Raw genomic sequence first — 23,711 nt, 5'->3', positions numbered from 1 at the left:
AACACTGTCATCCATTCTCAAAAATTTATAAGCGTAACTTAGAAATAATATACCATTCGTGTATTTTATTGCCAACATTTGTCCTGTATTACATATTTTTACAATATATTCCTTATATTTTATGATATGTTTTGTGTGCTTAGCTCTATAATACACAAACACCCATACGTATCTTGCCAGTTACGTATGGTCGATTTCTGGATAACCAATCCCAACCCTCGTTCTATCACATCCAAGATAAAACCATTACTCAAGAAAAGTAGATAACATTGAACCTGCGTTCCGAGGACTGTAAGTTGTGTACTCGAAAAAGAGTCGAATCTGTAACTACAGCGTTTGCCGCCCATCAGCGTACATTTGAACGAGGACATCCCATCTTGCGCGCGTCGATGTAACTTCGCAGTCACTCCAGCATCGGGTAAACTACAGTCAGACAGAGAAAAATGCAAAAGCTCTCATTTCTTACACACACAGGTCGTAACGGAGAAGAGCCAACAATTTAGCTATGACTCCCATTGCCGCTATAACAATGAATCATTGCACAAGTATGATTAGGCCTAATTTGTTTTCTGCTAACTCCACACTACAATTTGACATCGGGACAATGTTTTGTATTTAATATGGCGTTTTTAATTACATTTCCGAAATCAACTGTGAACGTACAGTATGCTTATTGAAAATTAGCAAAAATTCAGTCTGGGCGATGTTGTTGTCGTAATATGAATAAGTATTTGCTTTACTTGTAGGCCTATACATGCGTATACTTGAGCTAGATAACTTTTTATTACTATGTATTGCACTCATATTAGTGACTATCCAATTTATATAGAGGGTGATTCACATAAAAAGACGAATGGCTCTCTAAAGGAGTTGTGGACTGGTAGCTCAAAAGCACAGAGAAGGAAATATTTGCATAACTTTCAATATGACTTGTATGATGTTGTCAGACAGAATGTCTGTTCTTTTTGTGCGGTTTGAGGAAGTATCTGACAAAATGAATTCAGTCAAGGAGATTTCAATGTTAGGCCATAAAAAGAAATTTCTTTATTTGCCGTCCGTGGATTTTTAGAAAACCTACCAGACAGCCAGGGAAAAAAAACAAACAAACAAAGACAAAAAACACAAGTGTATTAACATAAGCTCAAATTTTATTTGGTTCCCTTGGGGAAAATATTGTTTTTATTTGTGATAGTGTTAACATTGTGTTTGTTTCTTAATTTTCTCCAAAAACTTACCAGCACGCGAACGGAAAACAAAGAATTTTTTTAAAGTACCTTATCAAAAGACACTACATGTAAGCCATCGAACGCAGTTTCTATCCAGCTTTCGCTCTTCATTTTTATTCGGAACGGTCGCTAGAGGGCGCCTGCCTTTCCGCCGGGTCTTTGACCGCTGGTTTGACCTACAATTAAAATGGCGGATCTGTGTACAGTGTAGGACGTACGATCCACGCGATTTTATTCTGATTTTGACGAAAAAGATTTTTTTTCGTGGCATTCTTTGTGAAGACTGCAACTCATAAAGCTGAGGTACCTTTGAATGCGTTGAGTGAACCGGATTACAGGAAGAAACACACATCAAATACGTAGATCATACCTCTCGGCCAGGTAAGAACGTAAATTTCTCACTGATATCATGAACGTATACTTCCGTGTATTTGGGATTGGGCTTTTTGACCGTACTATTGCTTGTCTGGCCAATGACATTGCATACTAGTATAATTATTTTCCTCCGGTTACTGCTAGGGTAATCTTCAAAGCTATTTAAGTACGAATATCGTCCTCTGTTGAATATTTCGAGTTCAGTGCGATGGAGTAGAAGCAGTAAATACGCAGCGTTGTTCAAATGGGGTCATTCGGGGTCAATGAATGACCGATAAAACCCGATGTCTCGCTGTGCTGACCTTCGGTTCAGTAATTTTGTTAGGTTTTTACTCGATAAATGCATTTCTGATGGCTACTTGCAACCTTTAGAATGCTGCTCCCCCCCCCCCTCACACCCGAACAAATTATGACAGCATTAGCTGTGGAAACGCAGCTATCTGTGGCAGGGTAGCGTGCGTCTATGTAGGTCATCAAAGGTCAACCCCGCCATGGATTGCTGCGGGCCACCTCAGAGCGAAAATGGGACTATTTTGACACGGTCCTTGTGGACGGACCCAACCTGGGTCGGGACTTTTAACGGCTAAATAAACCAAAGTGTGCATATATAAAATGAGCTATACCTGCCTGAACTCTGATTATTGCTCATTATAATATGCTTAGCTGGAATCCGGCAATCTGATTGGCTGGAGCTGGGTTTATATTCTCAACAAGAAGACCTGAGCGCCGCATAACATTTTTGAGCTCGCGCAAATTTTGAACGCCAACTTGTGAGCTCAACGCGCCATAATGTCGAACAAGTCTATGGCTTCAGATTGATTTTGATTGTTAAATTTTAGTCTAGTGCAGCTTGACGAACCAACATATGAAGAGTTTCTATAAGCATTAAGCATCGGAGGCTATGTAACAACGACATAATTTTTTAAAGTTTTTTGAGAGTTTTTTGAAGTAAGATTCAAGTTTGATGTTTAATCGCGATATCGATGCGTTGGGTAACCACATTTTATGAATTCAACCGTGCACGCATGCGCGTTCTGAAACGTTCTTTTTTAGAGTTTGTATGAGGCTTGGCACTCCTGAACTCTCGTTCCAACTTCGGCCCTAAATAACGACATTGTACACTTGTTTTTAACTTTAGCATATCATAATGAGGATATAACGGTGCGCTCGGGTATTAAATAATCACCTCGCTTGGCTCGGTGATTATTTCCCGCCAAATATGCTAATTTTCACCCAAGAGGTCTTATATCCGCAACCAAATATCCTCACTTGCCGTTTATAACCTCTAATTCCTTCTATCCTTTTTTAAACAAAATATCTGGTTCATTTACATATTTCAGCTGATTTTCCAAGGGCTACTCAAGATTTTCACTCTGGCAGCAGACTCTGACTTCCATTGATATGCTAATCAGAACGACATGCATGAGGAAATGAAAATCTAGAGTAGACCTTGGAAAACCAGCTGAAATATGTAAATGAACCAGACAGTTTGTTAACAAAAGGATATGGACTGAGCAATTAAATCAGAGTTCAGGCAGGTATAGGTCATTTTATTGAATTATGCTCACTTTGGTTTATTTTGCCTTTCAAAGTCCTGACCCAAGGAGGGTCAACGTAATTGACCCATTTTTGCTACGAGGTGGCCGGCAGCTATCCATGGTGTGGTTGACCTTTTGATGACCCGCATAGACGCACGCTACCCCGCCACAGATAGCTGCGTTTCCACAGCTATGACGGCATTTAACCTCTGTCACGGTATCACTGTTTTAAGTATATTTTGACTTACTTAATGTATAAATTTACTACGAGACCTACGGTGATTTTGAAAACTGTTGTTTCTATCCATATTTTGGCAGAAACATTACCGGCAATTAAGTGGCTAGTGGTTACTCTACCCTGCCATGTGATAGTGAACGTGAACCACAAAACTGCTATGCATCCATGCTCTTTTCATCAGGTTGGCACTACTGCTGAGTAATATACTGCGCACATGTGACAGATATTAGGAGTTAATTACCTTACATGTAAATTTATATACCATTTAATGTACGATCAGAAAGTATACTATCAGAAGTTCTACACCATAGAAGACTGCTGGTTCTAATTGTATATTTCATTATCTCTATCCCAAAATTATCCAAAATTATTTGTTTTCCTTCATGTTTGTGTGTATGCACTGTGTGTCTTTAGATTGAGAACTTCTTCATGTTGATGATATAAAAACTATTGCCTGCCGTTGAGAAAACAAAATTATAATACAGTCTAAAAAAGTAAAGGATGTAAGTCTTTTTCATATCTAAACTTTTGTTCATACAGGTAATGACAGCAAAATGACTTGCATATTCCTGGCTGAAAGGTGGTCCCGTGTTGGAGACACAGTGTCAGCTCTCAACTGTCAACTTGCAAGCCTTGCAGCACAAAACAGACAAAAGAAGATCTGCTGTGTTGTTTTGAAGGCAACTGAAGAAGAAAAGAAAGATGCTGCTGACTGTGGAGTTGAACTCATACCACCATGTCTGAATGAGGACATCAAAGACGCATTTGGCAATGATGAGCCTTCTTTCAAATGGCTTTTGTCACCGGAAAACTACTTCTTAACTCTTTCAACACTACAAAACGTTGAATATATCGTCGAACACATAAAGTCATCAACATCATTCCTCTTCTCATCTGCATTGAGGAAACGCTGTTTCAAAAACGCTGATATTGTGTTTATAAACCATGTCATTCCGTCAGCTGATTTGAGAGACAAACACTTGAAATTTGCTGAAGCAGCAGCCAAAGTTTTCTCTGTTGGACCTACAGTCTTCGAAGAATACAAAAAACTTTACCAAATGACCAAGATTCAAATAAAGCATGACCTCTATCTTCCAAGACCAGAGAAGGCTTTCTTCGATCTGAATGTCGACCAAATGTCAAGAACTAGTGACCTCAAACAAATACTTACACTGATAACAGAGAAAAAGGTTGAGTCCACAAGGTTCAAAGTTCTCTCTGCTGCAGTGGGTCAAACAGCTGACAGGTTTCAATTTATGTGTACAAAGATTCCAAAGTGGTTTGTTCGTGCACCCTCAGCAGCTGATCTCAAAAGTACCAAAACATTTCTTACTGACAATTTAAACTGTACATGCATAGAACCAAACACTTATCCTCCTTACGGCTCTCAAGATGAAATTTACAGGGACTTTCAACAGAGCAATGTCCTTGTAATACCACCTGATGAGCCATTTAGAATGGAGGCATTGTGGGCCATAGCTGCTGGACTTCCTGTGTTGGTTCCAAGGCGAACTGCCATGGCAGAGTTTCTCAAAAAGTACTTTGATGAGAGAGCAAAGTACTTTCTTTATGAACCTAATGTTGCTGACTTGTCAGCCGAGATAAGTAAGATGCTGAACCAGAACTGAGACTGTTGCGTAACCAGGAAGTTGAAGGTTGCATTCCAAAGTCACCCTGAAATCAATGGAAGTTCTGAAGACTTTAAAGTCTATTTTACTAAAGCCCCCTGTCATAACGCTGGAACAGGTAGGATTTGCAGTGCCTGTAACAAGAATAGGGATGGTGACTTAAAAACATGTTTCTCCCAATGTAAGCTGTATTCAAATCGCACAAAGTGTAACAAGATTACAAAAGAAATTGAGCTTGAAAACATATGCCATTTACATAACAATGCTGATAAAAAGCAGACCCGTATTGTTAATCACTCTATTTTTAAAGCACATGTTCACATACGTGGGCTAATGTCACAGCGATGTCTGTCTGTCTGTGTCTGTCTGTGTGTCTGTCTGGCTATGCATCCGATATCTCAAAAACGGCTCATCAGATCAGAATCAAATCTGGTACATAGATTCAGTTTGCAAATGGCAAGAACTGATTAGGTTTTGGTGGGTGTGGATTGCTTACCTTTTGCTCATTTGCATAGTTAATGATTTTAGAAAACACTGGATATACTTTAAGAACGACTGCACAAAATTTGATGAGATTCGCTACAAATGTTGATCAGACCAACACATTTCAGCTGTGAAAGGTATTAAGGGGTGACATGAAAGATTATTGCTAATTTGCATATTTAATGAACTTTCCTGATTAGGGATATATATCTGAATTGACCTGACCAAAGTTGATGAAACATGCTACATATCTTGAGGATACTATGTTATAAAACATTTTTGAAAGTCATAAAGCATTTTCACGTTAGCCAATTTCCAAATTTGCATGTTAAAGAACTTTCCTAATAAGGGATATTTATCTTAATTGACTTGACCAAAGTTGACAAACTTTCAGATACTATGGTACAACATTGTATTCAAGATACTATGGTACAACATTATTGAAAGTCATTAAGCATTTTTACTTCAGCGAATTCCTAATTTGCATATTTAATGAGATGAACGTTCCTAATTGGGGATATTTATCTGAATTGACTGGACCAAAGTTGACGAAACTTGCTATGTACATTAAAGATACTATGATACAACATTATTGAAAGTCATTAAACAGTTTTACTTCAGCCAATTCCTAATTTGCATATTTAATGAACTTTCCTAATTAGGGATATATACCAGGATTTACTTGATAAAAGTTGGCAAAACATGCTATGCACATTGATGATTATACCAGGTTAAAACAATTGAAAGTCATTTTAAATTTTCATGTCACCTAATTTGTACTTTGCATATCTAATGAGCTTTTACAGTTTGGCATATATAGCCTCCACAACTTGACCAAAGGATATTACATTTGCTACAAAAAGTGGTGATACATTGACAGAAGTCAAAGAACGTTATTATTTTTATTTTAGCTGATTACATATTTGTGATACTTAATGATCTTTAGAATTAATCTATGGTGAATATATAATGTTCATCATAAAACTCAATGAAGTTGCAAACATGTGGCAATGGTTCAAATTTATACATAACTGCAGTATATAATGAGAATTTTCAGTTCATATCTGGTTTCTTGCAGTTGCTGAAGCTGTTTCACCTCAACAATCAACTGATGATGGTATAGGTTCTATTGAAGACACATCATCTCAACAATCCTCTCTCCTCAGCCAGGTAAGCATAACAGCCATAACTCTATTGATATTTCAATTTGAATGCATGCTATAAATGCTGATCACATCTTACAAGTTAGTGACAGGTGTGATGCGATCGTCATTGTCACAAATGCCAGTACGGCCAAACCAAGTCCGCATAATTAATCTTGAATAGACTTATACTATATGAGTGGATTCTATAGTCATTTCATAACAGATGATTTTCACATCAAACTGAACATTCGATCATGGCAGTTAAATTTAAACTGTTATGTTGTTTGTTTACATTGTCAAGTTCTCATCAAGTCCCGCCGCCCTCTGATGTAAACAATGTTTTCAACAAAAAAATCATGACTTAGAGAGGGTTGTCATTACATAGAACATTCAACAACCAGAGCATTAAATCAATATTTTTTTTCAGGCCAGGACACACATTGATTTGTATGACATAGTATTACAGGTTAATTTGCGCATTGCATCTGTGCGGAGTAATTATTAACATTTTTACATGATAGGGGAGATTCTGTTTAAAAAGAACATTTTGAATGACAGGCTAAGGTATCACTTTTTTATTCTCGGCCCACTCATGTCCATATCAAATTGTCTAAAGTGGAATAAAGAATGTTTTAATTTAACTTTTAAACATAGTGGCAATGTTGATGGTGGGTGGGAGTTAAGAATCTTGAGGGTTATCATTATCACTTTTCTTTGCTGTGAAGGTGGAAAATATAACACGGATTCAGTATATTTATTTCATTATTTGCTCACATTTGGTACATGTATACGGACTTCTCTCAGATTTGTCAACATTGTGGTGAAATTTTGATATTTCTATTTTTGGGACAATTTTCACATTTTAAGTAAAAAATTCATATTTCTCTGAATTAACTTTTCTGATTGCTTCAAATTGTGGTGAAATGTTCATATTTATATTTTTTGGCAATTTTACTATTTTTTGTTGAAAAAACCCATATTTTCAGAAATTAATTAACTCGCTTTTCTGATTACTTTAATACTTGGTTTGCATGTTCCAAGGGATAAACTTGGTACAGTATGTTCAAATTGTGACAAAAGATGCAAAGTTGTATTTTTTTGACAATTTTTGCTGTTTTTAGTCAAAAAATGCTACATACCGTACCTTATCCTTCAAATCACTAGTTGAAGTGCAAGAACTTTAGAACTGCTGTATTTCATGCCTTTGTAACTGATGTGTAGGTGCCTACTCTAAATTGGACTAGTTCTAATGTAGTAATCATTAGTAAGAAGTACGCGGATTAAAAACAATGAGCAACAAAATGTACACATTGGGAAAATGTCAGTAACTGTGAGTCGGAATAACCCATATTGGTGATATATTTACAGAAATACAACCAAAGAATTCAAAGTCAATAAGAAGTTGTTTTCTAAACATTCCTGCTTGATGAATTTACAAATATTGTTCATATTAATTCCATATCGGTAGTACAATATCACAAGAGGATATTAGTATTTAGGTTTGGTACTCCTAATTTTAATGTACCAGGCTTGTGTATGTGTGTGTCCACTGCAATAGTTACCAACAATTACATAATTCGCCTTTGTATCTGATGGACTATGCATTAAAATGTCTTCAGATGCACTTGATATTGTGATTACCACAAGCTAAAGCCTAGAAAAAGCTATTAAATGTTCAATATACACTAACTCTGGCCTGCCACATTGAATGTGAGCCAAGTGTCATAGACACAGTTTTATTAACTTGTGGTGAAAAACTGTTTTATATTGAACGTTGTTGTTTGGTGAAACTGTTCAAAAAGTCAATTATTTGGTCTATTTCTTTTGCAGTGAGTCCTGAGGCACCTTGTCTTTCACACGAGGCTTCAACAAAACCACCCCAAAGTGCACCAGTAATACCAAGGAAGTGGCCATTTATGCCAAGTAAGCTATTCAGCATAAGACCATTGTGCATGGTTTAGTTTATATGTATTTATGTTTGAGGTGGTGAATTTCAAAGTGAAAAATTTTAAGGGGTGCTAAATGGACAGTTTTCAACACCTTTGTTCAACCGTTCCTCTCCTATTGGAATTGTGATATCACTAATTTGCTTTACTCAAGGATGATTTGAACTGTTGCAAAGTGCGCCCTCAGAGTTGTATAAAGTAGTTTTTGTTGTTTACACTTCTGACACAATACTTTCCATATAAATAGACTTTCAACTCAATTAACAGATGAAACAAAACAAAAACAACAGAAAGAAAAGAAAAACCAAATGAGCCTAATTTTGATTTTCAGACAGTATGTTATAGTTAATTGGTTGACAAAAATGTACCAGGGTGCTTTATTGAAATGTTGATGAAGAAGGAAAATGACCCAACCATATCTCTCCTGACAACATAACAAACCTTGTCAAGTAGGACATCAGTGCTTTCAGGAAATGATGAAACATTTTTGTTCTTGAAATTATGATTCCTAGATTTGATCATTAGGGTCATAAAATCTAGAGACAACATGTGTACAACCTTGCTTCTTACTTCTTTACAATGTTAATATCTCTAGTAATTTGAGGATTAATACATGTAGTTTTGGTTATTTACTTCTGACATGTTCAACAAGTCAACAAGACAATGATCATATTGTATATATAGCTAGATATTTGTGTGATCCTGAAGTCAGCGGTGCAAAGTACCAATATACTCTGAATGATTGTGTTATCAACAGGCTCCTCTGATTCAAATAAACTTTTAAAATTACACAAGATACACAAAGTTAGTGTTGATAACAATTTTAAGATTGAGAGTACTTTTATCATACCTGAATTTATTATACTTGTGGTCCTGTTTCACTGAGAAAGGGGTATTGTACCTGTAGATGGGCCAACCTTATCTGTTTTATTGTCCCCAGCTATCCAGTGTGAAGCAGATCTTGAAATATTAGAAAAGAAAATGAAGATTGAAACAGTTCAAATGGTGGACAGAGAGAGACAACAACTTGAACTTCAAAGGGAGAAAGATCATCTACAGTTCAAAAAAGAAAATAAGGAAATGTTACGGGCTGAAATTAAAGAACTTTATGAGCTACAGAAAGAGCAAATCATGGCAAGAAAAAGCCCAGATATGGTTAAAGAGATAGATGAAGCCTATAAAATGTTCAAAGCAAGGTTGGATGCAATTGCCGAGGGGTCCTTACTGTTCATGCTAAGTTTTGTTTCAGAAGGAGATATTGACTATTTCTGGTTCAAATACAGAGTAGGTAAAGTTGATGAAGTGTTGACTGGTATTCTAATAACATCACAGATGAGATCACTTGCAGAGAAAGCTGGGTGTACTGCCAGAATCAGGCTGAAGATTGATAAGAAAGAATATGATCTAGTCAAGGAAATACTTCAAGGTACGAATTACGATAACTCAAAGTCATCCATCAATTCTTAATATTTGTAGTATAAAGTGATAGATAAATAGCTCTAAATATTTTGATGTCAGCCAGAGATAAAAAGAGAATTCCTATTTTGACCAAAAATGGCAAAAATTGCCCCCAAAATACAAATTACAGATTTAATCAGAAATTCAATACATATTACTTAGCTCATCTGTAGAAACCTGCATACCAAATTTCAAAGCTATCAGACCAGTACTTTTTGAGAAACACATTTTTTGACCAAAAATGGCAAAAATTGCCCCAAAATTAAAAAAATTGCAGATTTCATCATAATTTCAATAAATATCATTAAGGTGATCTGTAGGAACCTGTATACCAAATTGCAAAGCTATCAGATGAGTAGTTGTGGAAATACACATTTTTTGACCAAAAATGGAAAAAATTGCCCCAAAAATACAAAATTGCAGATTTCATCATAATTTCAGTAAATATCATTTAGTTTATCTGTAGGAACCTGTATACCAAATTTCAAAGCTATCAGATGAGTAGTTTTGGAAATACACACTTTTTGACCAAAAATGGCAAAAATTGCCCCAAAAATACAAAATTACAGATTTCATCAGAAATTCAATATATATTACTTAGTTCATCTATAGAAACCTGTATACCAACTTTCAAAACTATCTGACCAGTTCTTTTTGAGAAAATACATTTTTTGACCAAAAATGCCCAAAATTGCCTTTAGAATGCAAACTTGCATATTTCTGCACAATTTGAACAAATCTGAAAAAGATAATCTCAGGGACATATGTACCACATATCAAAGCTATCTGACTGGTAGTTTTGAAGAAGAAGATTTTTAAAGATTTTTTTACCAAAAATGACAAAAATTGCCTTAAAAATACAAATATGCAAATTTCACCACAATTTGAACAAACTTAAGTGCGGTCACCCCAAGTGAACTGCATATAAAATTTCAAAGCAATTGGACTTGCGGTTTCAGAGGAGAAGGCAATTGTTGACGGACGACGGAGGACGACGACGACGACGACGGACGACGATGATGACGGGTGACGACGGAAAATCAACCTATTTGATAAATGGACAAGCGGGGACTGTCTCATCAATGATGACTTGTACATAATAGCTCAAGCAAATGCTTTTCCCTCTTGCTCCCAAGTTTGCTTCAGTCAATAATGAGCCAGGAGGGGGTACATTATTGTTATAACTTTATAGTTTCGGCAATGCCATTGATTTGTAGATGTAGAAAACATATTGGGCCCCAATGCTGGATAAGCAGATATATTACCAGTAAGTGATAATCTTGGGGAAGGACATCGCAAAATTCAGTGGTATTGATAAAGCTATAACATAATTATAGAAAAAAATTGTGTGCAATGAATTTAAATCAGACTTTTGTTTCAGAAATATTGGCAAAAAAACATAGGATTTGCACTGCCATGGGCAGCGTGCCTGTAGAGAATATGAGGGAATCTATGAGTGCAAGATACGGGACATATTAGTATTAACCATTTGAGTGCTGTAATTTTTCCCATCATACTTTAGTGTAACATTTTCCCCAATTTTATGAATTTTTCTGCAAATTTTTTCAATACATTTTGACCAAATGGACATCACATGGCTACAGTTTTTATCAAAATTTCAGCGAAAATCTGAAAAAAATTGAATAGGGTATATTTTATAGATGCGACAAAAATGACTTTGGTGCTCAAAAAGTTAATTAATGCAAAGTATATTAATGAACATTGTTTTGGTATTGAAATTTTATGCTAATGATTCTTTATCAATGTGGAATATTCATGTGCCCTGAATCCTGCATTGTATGAAAGAAAATTAGATTTTCCAGATGTTGATTTCATCACATTAGGCCAGAAACATAATAGGTTTGTCTCAGGTCTTGACGTGTGGCAAAATGATGCTGCGATGCTATTTTTTTTCTTTTTTTTTTAACTTTGGTCGAATTTGATACATTTTCCCCTTTTTTCCATACGGTCAAATGAAAAACAGGAAAACATAAGAGTTGATGTGCACACTTTGAAATGATGTGCACGATGACCAGAAACAATCAATTTTTTGGGCCTCAACAACAATTTTTTTGTTGCTCGTGTCTGTTGGAACAATTTTCTTTTCTCAAGCCATTACTAGATTAAGTAAATTTTCTTCTTCACCTGCAGACAAATTTATTTTTCCAAAAATCTTCCATTGTCAGAAATCAAATGGTCCTGCTCTAATTATAGTCTGACTATTTTTAAGCCAGAGGGTTTTGTGTATTAAGGATTGATAGTTCTTATTCCACAAGAGAAAAGAACTTATGGATCATATTTTCAGGGCAGAGAATGTTGATTTTATCCAGCGTTCACATTTAAGTCTAGCCTCATTGAAAGGAATAGGTGTACACATAAGTGCACATAATAATCAAATTTCTGTGATGTCATTACAGAACACTACTTCTATCATAGACACACCGAACAAATGGCAAGATCAAATATGATATATGCGTGCAGTGTGGCAGGTTTCGATCACGTCACTCTTCCTGTAGGTGGCGGCTCAGTTTCAGAACAAACCTCACTACCACCACTTGGGCAAGATGATGATGAAGGTTAGTATACGGGTAGATTTTGCATTTCTAATTATTTGTTGGTTGTTGCACATGAGAAGCGATGCTACTATACAAGTATAAAAGCATTTTTTTTAAGCACCAAGTTTTCAGCATTTCAAATCAATCTATTTACCATATGCTTTCAAATGTAGAACAAAATGCATTTGTTAATAACAATATTGCATCCTGATCGAATACATAGCAACTGTGATAAATTGTAACTTACACAGCAAACAAAAGTAATGAAACAGTCTCAAAGCACTTTGGCTTTAAATGTAATCTTGTATGGTGTGAATATGTTGTTTAAATAGAATTATTTCTTGAAATAGAAAAGGTAAGTAACATCAGTCAGGGCTCGAAATTAGCGGTAGTCCCGCGTCCACAGACTAACGACTTTCCCTGGGGCTTCCAAAATCCATGAAATGGTAGCCTACATGGACAACCAAACCTCAGGATATGAAATTCAGTCAAGTACTTGGCGTGTCATGTCTGGTCCGTCATTTTGGGACAAGTTAAATGCAGTCAAACCCAGATGGACACAGAAGGGCCAGACTATGACTTTGTTACACAAATTACAAAGACAGCCATGCAATGTGTAACCTCCATAAATGGTGTAATAATCTCCACAAATGCAATATCAACCACTCTGTAGTAATAAAATCAACCACAAATGTAATAAAACAGTCAACCATTGATGTAACAACCCGCAAACACAAATGTAATAAAGAAATTGAACATAAATGTAATAAACTTGAACTTGTATATGTGATTATTTGTTTATCAATGCCCTGAGTAAATAGTAACTTTAATAAGACTAGTGTAATGTTATTGCATACTTTCCTGAAACTAGGTTTCCTTTCAAAACACAGAATAGAGTACTTTGAGAACACTATCAGAAAACAGTGAGGTACCGATCAAACCATTAGATAATGGAAGTGGAACAGTAGTTCTGGACACTGATAATTACATAATAAGGAAGAATCAAAATAACTAGTCAACCAGTGATACCACACAAAGTTGATGACAGACGACTCAGAACAACCTACAGAGAAATATACAACCATATAACAGAAACTTACGACACAAAACATGTTGACGAGAACATAAATGTATCTATATTTGATCTAGAAAAACAATACGAACACTACCTTGAACACAGTAGAACAAAATTAGACATCCTAGCTTCCCAAGTGAAGGAAAAAACTTCAAGCAGGACAACATAGGAATACTACAATCTATCAATTATTCCAGACAATTTTATCCACTGAAGACGAATATGAGGCGACTGATTGAGAAAGTATGGCAACTTTTTGAAAAACAGCGTGAAGGGATCGCATCCCAGTGTTATACAGTCTCCTCCACTCTGGAGTACAGAATGCACTGACACGAGATTACAGCTGTGTCTCGCCATGGCCGATCAGTTCTATACACAAAACAGCGAAACATAAAATACACTTTCAAATACACAAAACACACTAAATGCAAACAATTAAGATATGAATAATGTGTGGAGTTGCTTTCCTCATTACATAGGGGTCAATTCCTCAATTGCAACGACAAAATAGACATATTACATTTATGGTTGACAAGTGTTACATTATGGGTGATTTTTTTATTACATTTATGAATACAATTTATTACAATTGTGGTTGGTGTTTTTATTACATTGCGATATTACATTTATGTGTGCATTTTATTGCATTTATGCTTGATGTTACATTCATGAAGATTATTACATTTATGTAGGTTACACGGTGGAACTTTGCAGCAAAGTTTCAATATCTCAACTGATGTACCGGTACTTGAATTACTCGCACAGGAAATGGTGACCAATGAGAAAAGCATTTTCATTGTATTTTGATTATAATGTATCAATCATAGACATTATGCCTCCTCCCTATAGAAAGCCCATGGTCTATTTTAGCCCTGCTACAATATGTCTCACCATGGATATACAAAACTAGCTGGTCTCACGTGCTTAGATGGTGCTGGTCATTGTCATGACGACTTTCAAAATTTGCACACGACTCTTGAGAATGAAACAGGTTGTCAATAGGTCACCAAACTTCGTTTTCTTTTTTTTGATTCACATCAAATGACTAGAAAATTCATTTCATGTGCAGAATCTTGAAAAAAATAGCTTTTTCTTGTCTGGTTAATGAAAAAATATCCCTAAATTAAAGTATGCATGGGCTACCAGCCATTGTCACTGGCTACCAACTTCAGAAAATGGTGGCCCAAGTGGACTACCAGGGAAAAAAGTTAATTCTGAGCCCTGTCAGTGTATATTATGCAAGTGTTGCCACCACATGCATCAATTGTACACATTGACATACACGTTTTTAGAATGTAAAACATTCAGTTTAACAAAGAATTTATTCATCCTATTCCACAGGTCTTGTGTTTAATTTTGAAGGAAGTCCATCTGCCAGCCAGTATGGTAAGTATTCTTTATGCAATGCTGCAGGTAAAACACTACTTAATCAAGTATCTACTTCTTTTCTGTGTTTATTCATAAATTGATTATAACTGTGCAAGTGCTGTGTGTCTAATCTTTGTTTCTTTCTCACACACTCAAATGCAAAATTTGTCATGAAATGCTGATACAGAGTCCAATAATTTAAAGAGAATAACTTGTGTATCACCAAAGTATTTGTGGATTTTAACAGGTTGAAGTATGATCTTGTTGAAGTGGAAAAAATATGCTAAACAAAAAACAGTAAAAAACGAAACCTCAGGAATTACCAGTCTGCTTGCTTGAATTTTGCTATGGATACCCTAAGTACAATTTATGTGGCTTTCTTTGTTCATACAGTAATATCCTCAGTTTTCTAAGTTGGTTTCTGCTTCATCTTCAGTAACTGATGTTGTCCATCATGCAAACATCATTTCGGGAAATTGCTCCTTCTCAGACACTGCTTATTGTGCTTTCACATAAAGTTTATAGATCTCAATGAATAATGTCATTCAGATTTCCTGAAAATGTTGCAAAACCATGTGTATTGTAGATATTTAACATTTGCTATTTGTAGTAAAAGCCGGGCCGCTCTCATTTTCACCCTTGATGTTTTTGTAACAATTACACACAATACAGGATTTGCTTGATTTCATCCAACAGTTATTCCACAAGAGAAAATAACTTATGGATCATATTTTCAGGGCAGAGAATATTAATTGTTTATCCAGTGTTCATTATTTTGGTCTAGCCTCATTAAGAAGGAATAGGTTTACACATACATGTGCATAACTGAATAAAATTTTTGTGATATTGTTACAGAGAGCATTTTTGATCCGAGACAATCTCGTAGACACACCGTACAAATGGTAAGACCAATCATTATCCATGGATCTGTGGGCGGTATGGCAGTTGGGGATCACAACGCTGTTCATGTAGGGAACAACTCAGTTCAGAACAAACCTCATCATCATTTCTTGAGCAAGATGATGATGGAGGTTAGTGTAGTTTTGCATTTACTAAATATGTAATTTGCAATTGTTTCAAGTTGTTTTTTGCCCTTGAAAAGCATCCTTCTATACAAAGATACAAGCATTTTTACATGTAAGTACTAAGTCTTATGCATTGCAACACAACTTACATACTGGTATGTTTTTTAATATAAATGAGGAACAGAAATTCCGGTTTCAATGACAATACTGCACCCTGAGTTCACACATAGAAGCTGTTAGATTGTAACCTTACACAGCAAACAAAAATACTGAAAAGTCTCACAGCACTTTGTCTTTAAATTTTAGCTTGGTTTGGTGTGAATATGTTGTTTAAATAGAAGTATTTCTTGAAATAGAAAGATAACGTAACATCAGTGTATAGTATGCAAGTGTTGCTACATTGTACCACATGCAACAAATGTACTTTGACATACCGGTACATGTACACGTTTTCAGAATGTAAAACATTCAGTTTCACAATACTTTTATTCATCCTATCCCAAAGGTCTTGAGTTTACTTTTGAAGGAAGTCAATCTGCCAGCCAGTATGGTAAGTATTCATTATGCCATGCTTCAAGTATCTATTTCTTTTGTTTATGTATTCATAAATTGATCATAACTGTGCAAGTGCTGAGTGTCTATTCTTTGTTTCTTTCTCAAATGCAAAATTTGTCAGGAAATATTCATACAGAGTCCAATGATTTAAAGAGAAACTAATCTCTGTATCACCAAAGTATTTGTGATCATTTATAACAGGTTGAAATATGATCTTGTTGAAGTGGAAAAAATATGTTAAACCAAAAACAGTAAAAAAACAAAACCTCAGGAATTAGCAGTCTGATTGCTTGAATTTTGCTATGGATACCCCAGGTATAATTTATGTAGCTTTGTTCATATAATAATATCTTCAGTTTTCTATTAAAGTTGGTTTTTGCTTCATCTCCAGTGACTGATGTTGTCCATCATGCAAACATGTTCAGTAATATTGCTCCTTCTCAGACACTGATCGTTGTGCTTTTACGTAAAGTTTATAGGTCTCAATGGAGAATGTCATTCAGATTTCCTAAAAATGTTGCAAAATTATGTTGTATCGTAGATTTTTAGCTCACCTTTGTATATGTATATATACAAAAGAGAGCTCATATGGTAGTACGGCAGCTTCTGTATGTCTGTATGTAAGTATATGCAGATGTATATCTGTCCACATCAAAAACTCCTAAACCGCAGCACCTACCCTTAGTATTTGGTGTACAGGTGCACTCAGGGGTGGAGATGTGCATTTGTTCAAGATCATGTCAAAGGGGAAAGTCTTGCAAATTGCTAAAACTCTGTAATCACAGACCATATTGGGTTGAAACTTGGTATGCAAGTTGTTTATGATGACTTAAGTTACATTTGTTCAAATTGTGGTGTAATTATGACAGTTGTATTTTTGGGGCAATTTTTCCCGGTTTTGGTAAAAAAATCGTCTCCTCTGAAGCACTCATCCCATTACTTTGAAATTTGGTACACATGATATGGAGTTGGCCTCTGTCAAATTTGTTAAGTTGTGAGAAATTTTCATATTTGCATTTTTGAAGCAATTTTTATCTCATATTTGGTTATGTATAAATACAGAAAAAGAGCTCAAATGGTGGCGTCTGTATGTATGTATGTATGTATGTATGTGTGGATGTATGTCCATCTCACGCAAAAGCTCCAAAACAGCCGCACCAACCATCTAGTATTTGGGGTACAGGTCGACCCAGGGGTTGAGATGTGACGTTGTTCAAATGAACCTGTCAGTATCAAAAATATGCAAATGAGGTAAGAAAAAGGGGATCCTGCAAATGTGCGGGAGTTATGGTATTAACTGAAACAGCCTACACATCTGAGTCAGAGGTTTATGACCTTTAACCTATGTAGTGTACTATTATGTGTAGGAGTGGTGGCAGTGACTGAAACAGGCTACTCCACTGACCTTGAGTCATTTCCTGTCATTGTTCATGAACTGATACATATTGGCAGACCTGCTGAAACCATGAAGGACTGTGTTGAAACATTCCTCTGCTAAGCCTGTTCCTAAAGTTGACCTCCAGTACCTAAAGTTTCAGACCTTATTTACTTTTGTCATTCTTGTTTTTCTGGTTTAAACATTTCTTGATGGACCAATTCAAACCAAATATGAGCACACTGTCCTTGACGGTATTTTTCCCATTTTTGGTCCAAAAATCATTTCTCTCTATTAACTTTTCTGATTGCATTGAAACTTGGTGTGCATGTACCTAGAGGCATACTTAGTGGGGCCTCTTCGAATTGTGGTGAAATTTTCATATTTGTATTTTCGGGGCAATTTTCCCCATTTTTGGTCAAAATATCATTTTCTCTGAAATCCCTCGTCCGATTGCTTTGAAACTTGGTATGCATTTTTCCAGGGGTAACCTTAGTTAAATATACTCTCTCTGTTCTGCCACATCGAAATAAACGTGAGCTCGGTGTCATTGATGGTATTTTGAATATTTATTTTACTATTTGTAGTAAATGCCCCTCACTTTGACCCTTGATGTAATTGTCACAATTAAAGTCAATACAGGATGTGCTTCATTTCATCCAACAGTTCATACATATTCACCATCAAAAGTAGGAGATCCGGAGTCCCAGCAACCAGTCACTTTAAAGGAGAGAACAGTGACAAGTATCCAGGAGTTAGAACCTGGGCCTGGTATCACTAGATCATCAAAGACTGTCCACTCTTCAACTTCACGAGAAGATGGCATACCATCATGCATTTCAAAAGTTTGTAGACGACATCTTGAAGAAGTGTACAGCATATGGTTTGAGAAATACACCGCAATGACATTGTACCAGAAGTTTGAGTTAGAGATGAATGTCTATGTTCCGTTGAGATTTAGAGATGTAAACAAAGCCTTACACAAACAGGTTGACATCCCACAGGATCAGTTAGATCTCAGTTCAGATCAGAGAATTGTCATTTATGGTGGGTCTGGTCAGGGAAAAACAACTTTCTGTCAGCATATTGTGTACACCTGGAGTAAAAAGTTTGACAAGCAGACAGAAACAGAAAGTAAGTGTAATAAGTTGAGTAAATTTGACCTTTTGTTCTATTTAGAGGGTAAACGAATTAGTAGTGGGATGTCAATTATAGATGCTGTGTTTGATCAGTTGCTTCCATGGGCTGAAATCATTGGTATCGGAAGAGTAGATTTAGAGCATTGTATTCAGGAAAACCAGGAGAAGATTTGTTTCATATTTGATGCTTTAGATGAGGTGCCAAGCACAAACACCATGTCTCAGTAAGTTCATCAACCTTGAGTACCTTGTCAAAACACATGCCATATTCACAGCCCAAAATCTTCCAGTCATAAAATGTCGGAAATATTATGGAGTGTGTAACTTTGTTGGAGAAGATGTGAGTGTGTACATTAGATTATTCTTCCAAAAGATCAAGGCAAGGTAAAAGGCTACAAGAGCTGCTGCAGTCAAACTGCAAGTTGCGTTGCATCATGTCCAGTCCCCTATTTTGCCTTCTTGTGTGTGTGTATTGGAAATATTATGAAGACAAATTCAAGCTTGCTTCCGAAACTGAACTTTTCGGGGAAATATTTCATTTATCGTTAACAAAATACAGTAAAACTCACACCATCTCTAAAACACAACTCAAACAGAGATGTTTTGTCAACTATTCCCTTGCATGGAAAGGTACAAGAGAAGGCAAGCTGACTTTCACGGAGAAGGAAATTACATGTGAGCTAGAGGAAGAGGGAATTGAGGACAATGTTACTGTCGGGGATGTAGTTGGTCTTGGGTTTTTGGTGACAATTGTTGGACATTCCAAAGAAGGCCTTATTTATTCCTTCACTCATAGCATGTTTCAGCAACTGTTGGCCGCCATGTATGTCAAGGAAATCAACAAGAATGGTACATATGATGAGTGTTGGTCCCGCGGGAAATCACACGAAAGCCGACAAAGCATGGAAAATGTCTGTGTTTTCCTTGCAGGTTTGCTGGGAGATCAAGCAGCTCCATTCTTTGATGCATTTGGTCGGCAATACAAAGCACTGATGGAGAATGAAAATGCCCCAATAGAATGTGCCTACAGATGCATTCTGCTAGTGTGCAGATGTCTTGCACAGAGTAAATCTCCTCACAACTACACACATTCTATCGTAAGTAGTCTGTCTGAACAAAAGCGAGTGTTTTTGAATGTCTTCCGGCAGGACCTTGCTGACCCCACTTTGGTGGCGCTGTCCTACATGCTTGAATCTGATCATTGTAGAAAGAATAAATGCCATGGAGTTATTCAGTCCCTACTGCTTTCAAATTTTGAAGAAGTTGAGGGCTGTGGGCTGCAAAGATTCAGTGAAGCCCTGCAGAAGTGCAAATGGCTGGAGGAACTAGATCTCTGCTTGACCACACTGTCTTCCAATAGTTGTGGCCAGATAATGAAAGCTGTAGCTCTGAATAGAAGTGTGAAGAATTTGAGTATTGAGGTCTATCTTGACAGCATGGAAGAGGGAGCTATATTGACCATTCCTAAAGCACTGGAAACTAAAAGACTTGAAAGTGCTGAGATTATTTGCAGTCTTTGTGAAGCAGTGCCCTCTAAGCTGCAAAGTAGCTCGGCAGAGCAAAGCTGCAGGTGATCATGGGCAGGAAATCTGTCCAAAGAGGCAGGCAGTTGGAAACTTTGTGAAAGCCTTTGCAGAAGCTCTGAAGGAAAACAGAACATTGAAGTCTCTTATCTTGACAGATTGTTTCTTCAATGATTGTCCTAACTCTGATGAACTGAAATTAGCCATTTTGAACCATCCTGAGCTGGTTTCTCTGTCTGTGTCTGGTCTCTTCAACGGGTCAGGTCAAATCAGTGCAGATGGAATGAAAATACTGTCTGATATCGTCAGATTGCGCAAACTGTCCAAGTTTACCCTGTCCTTGACAACTTTATCACCAAGTGCAGCTGAGCATTCTCAGTCCAGCAGTCAAGTTGAAACTCTCCTGGATGCCCTCTCTGACAGTTCGTCATTGCAGAAACTCAAGTTCACATTCATCTGCTTGTCAGTTGCTCATCAGTTGCTCATTGTTGATTTTATCAAGTGTAGCCAACTGAATTCTGTAAAATTAATCTGGAAGACATTCTATCCCAGCTTCCTGAAAAGGTTAGGTGAGGCATTTGCTGAATATCCAGCCCCTGACTCGAAAAAAAGAGTCTTCTTGAAGCTGAAAGGAGAGTTCAGGTCAGGTGCAACAAGAACTCTGTTGAAAGGGATCAAAGATAATCCACAAATCGAAAGAGTAATTCTCCATGGGAACCCATTCCAAGTTGAGTTCATTTCTGAGTTTGTTGATGAGATTGAAACTTGGACAGACAGAGGGGAAAGTCTTAGTCTCAGGTTAGAAGGGGAAATTGTGAAGGTACCACCTTATGGAAGACCTTGTAAAGAATCTGAATTGTATGAAATGATAAGACAACGGAACAGGTCAATGAAAGGTTGAAATCGTTGGAGCCCAGTTGTAGGAATGTAAAATAGAATCCAATGTACTGCATCCAGCCACAACTCATAGTAATGGATAATGATTGTACTTGGGATACGTGCTCAGATGTCTGGAGGACATAGCCCTTACCAATCAAGTTTGGATAGTCATTTAAACAACACACTTATATACCAGTCACAGGATTGCAAGGACAGGCTTTTGCACAAATGTTTACCAATTGAAAGCCTTCATTTGTGACCCTTGACTGCGGCACCAACAATTTACTTGTAAATAATTAAAAATCTGGTGGCATGGTTTGTGTTTTGTGGGAGCTCAACAGTGGATCACTGCCTCACAAAACAAACAGCTAATAGTCATGCATTCTTTACTTTTCACCTGTCCCATTCATTTTTATGTGAAATTTGTTTGCCCAAAGGGTTCCATACTTCCAAGTGCAATTTTTTGCAACATTTTTTTAGTGACGTAGTCTTGGCTGAAATTTTTTCAAGGGACACCTTTGTATGTTCTCTTTCTGTAAACAACTGTGGCATATAGCGACCAGTACCTGGAGAAAACACATTGATCTTAAATGTGCCTTTGGCATTTTTGAAAGGCACTGTGTAGCTTGTGTGTATTCTGTTTCAAAGTCTAACTTTTATAGCATTGCTGGTTTGATGGGAGGGAAAATTTTCAGAAATGTGTCAGGTCATTAAATCCCTTTTAAAGGTTCAACGTACATTTCTTTTGTTATTAATAAATCCATCACGCTCCAGTATCCCAACTGGATTGTTATTGCGTACTCCATTTTACTAATATCAGGATTATTTTTGTATGAAATGGGTACAGTGTTAGCAATTTGTAAACTCAAATTGTTCATAATAGAGTTTACTGTTATAGGGCATACATTTTCTTATATTGCCGTATATCATGGTTTCTGTATGTAAAAACTTAATCCATGTCCAAGTAACTCCAAAGTAAGGAATATTTCTAGATAAACGGTGATCCCTCTCTCTCTCTCCGCTCTCTTTATATATATAATATATAAATATATATTATATATATATATATATATATATATATATATATATATATTATATATATATATATATATATATATATGTATGTATGTATGTATATGTATATATATATATGAATAGTCATTACATTTCACACTAACACACACACACACATATATAAATATATATATATATATATATATATATTATATATATATATATATATATATATATATATATTTGTGTGTGTAATGACTATTTTTACTAATAATTTGTAAAACATTTCTAATTTTTATTCTTAATGATTATGAAAAGATGTACTTTGAATATTTTTATACATCAAAAAGTTCTATTCTGTAAATCTAAACATTGAGATGAAATTATCATGTGTAAATTTCAGTGTGTGATATCATAATATATATCTTTGTATTTACTTGTAAATCAGGTTTTGAAAAGAAATGGACAAATGACAAGTCATTGATAATATTTACTTATGCTGTCTTTTGCAAAATTTAAGACCACTATGTACATACTTCAAACTGCTAATTCAGCGGGTCAGAGATGTGAACAACTGATAGAATTCAAACTCCTTTTTTTACCAAAATTAATTTTGATTAAATTGTTTTATTGACATTGACATCTTTAAAACCTATGACAACGAACGATGGTATTAAAGTTCAATTTTGGTGTTTCAAAACTAACTATCCATATACAAAGTACTAATGGGCATTTGAAAAATGATATTGAAATCAAAATGTACCTGTCAAAAATAATTTGAACTGCAAAGTCATGATATACCGGTACTTAAAATTTGCATTAGGGAAAGACTGCATTAACTTGCATGGTACATGAAACCCGGGTCCTTGCCTGACTAAGTCGGGTGACAAACAGAAGACCCCCAAGGTGTGAATTCTCCATTGTTATGTTTACCTTATCCAGCTGGTGCCATTGTAGGAAAGGCAGGTCTGTGAAATAAATCCTCCTTTGACCTAGTAGGGAAGTGGGGTATTCCTAAGTTAATGGAGCTTTCCCGTAATGGACTAGGTAATTGTGAATTGTCATCTTTTGGGATAAAAAATATCATCATACCAAATTTCAATTTGAGAGGCTGTTTCGGCCATAACTGGTATTTGTTTCAAGTTTGCTATCTACAGTGACATCTT

General features: G+C 36.0%; 2 protein-coding genes across 3 annotated transcripts; both read left to right on the top strand.

Moving 5' to 3' along the window:
- The first annotated feature begins 1,406 nt into the window (after window positions 1–1,406).
- LOC139123718 (uncharacterized) lies at window positions 1,407–6,658 on the top strand. Its single transcript, XM_070689874.1, has 3 exons — window positions 1,407–1,607; window positions 3,918–5,123; window positions 6,567–6,658. Exon 2 carries the CDS (start codon window positions 3,932–3,934, stop codon window positions 5,003–5,005), a length of 1,074 nt encoding a protein of 357 aa, XP_070545975.1. The 5' UTR covers window positions 1,407–1,607; window positions 3,918–3,931; the 3' UTR covers window positions 5,006–5,123; window positions 6,567–6,658.
- A 5,809-nt stretch (window positions 6,659–12,467) lies between these two features.
- Window positions 12,468–22,544, top strand: LOC139124117 (uncharacterized). 2 transcript variants are annotated; one of them, XM_070690261.1, is made up of 5 exons: window positions 12,468–12,613; window positions 15,009–15,053; window positions 15,891–16,066; window positions 16,566–16,610; window positions 18,657–22,544. In XM_070690261.1, the coding sequence occupies exons 1-5, from the start codon at window positions 12,487–12,489 to the stop codon at window positions 18,681–18,683; spliced, it is 420 nt and encodes a 139-aa protein (XP_070546362.1). In that variant the 5' UTR covers window positions 12,468–12,486; the 3' UTR covers window positions 18,684–22,544. The 2 variants fall into 2 exon arrangements, with proteins under 2 accessions (XP_070546362.1, XP_070546361.1); XM_070690260.1 differs by having other exon boundaries at window positions 12,473–12,613.
- The last annotated feature ends 1,167 nt before the right edge of the window (window positions 22,545–23,711 follow it).

The sequence above is a fragment of the Ptychodera flava genome, assembly GCF_041260155.1.
Source record: "Ptychodera flava strain L36383 chromosome 23 unlocalized genomic scaffold, AS_Pfla_20210202 Scaffold_23__1_contigs__length_28996876_pilon, whole genome shotgun sequence".
Classification (NCBI taxonomy): Eukaryota; Metazoa; Hemichordata; class Enteropneusta; family Ptychoderidae; genus Ptychodera; species Ptychodera flava.
This window is presented reverse-complemented; position numbering and strand designations above follow the sequence as displayed.

Bases quoted from the DNA above. Each gene is read 5' to 3' on its own strand.
- LOC139124117 (XM_070690260.1), top strand. From the start codon at position 19,564: ATGTCCAGTCCCCTATTTTGCCTTCTTGTGTGTGTGTATTGGAAATAT.
- LOC139123718 (XM_070689874.1), top strand. From the start codon at position 3,932: ATGACTTGCATATTCCTGGCTGAAAGGTGGTCCCGTGTTGGAGACACA.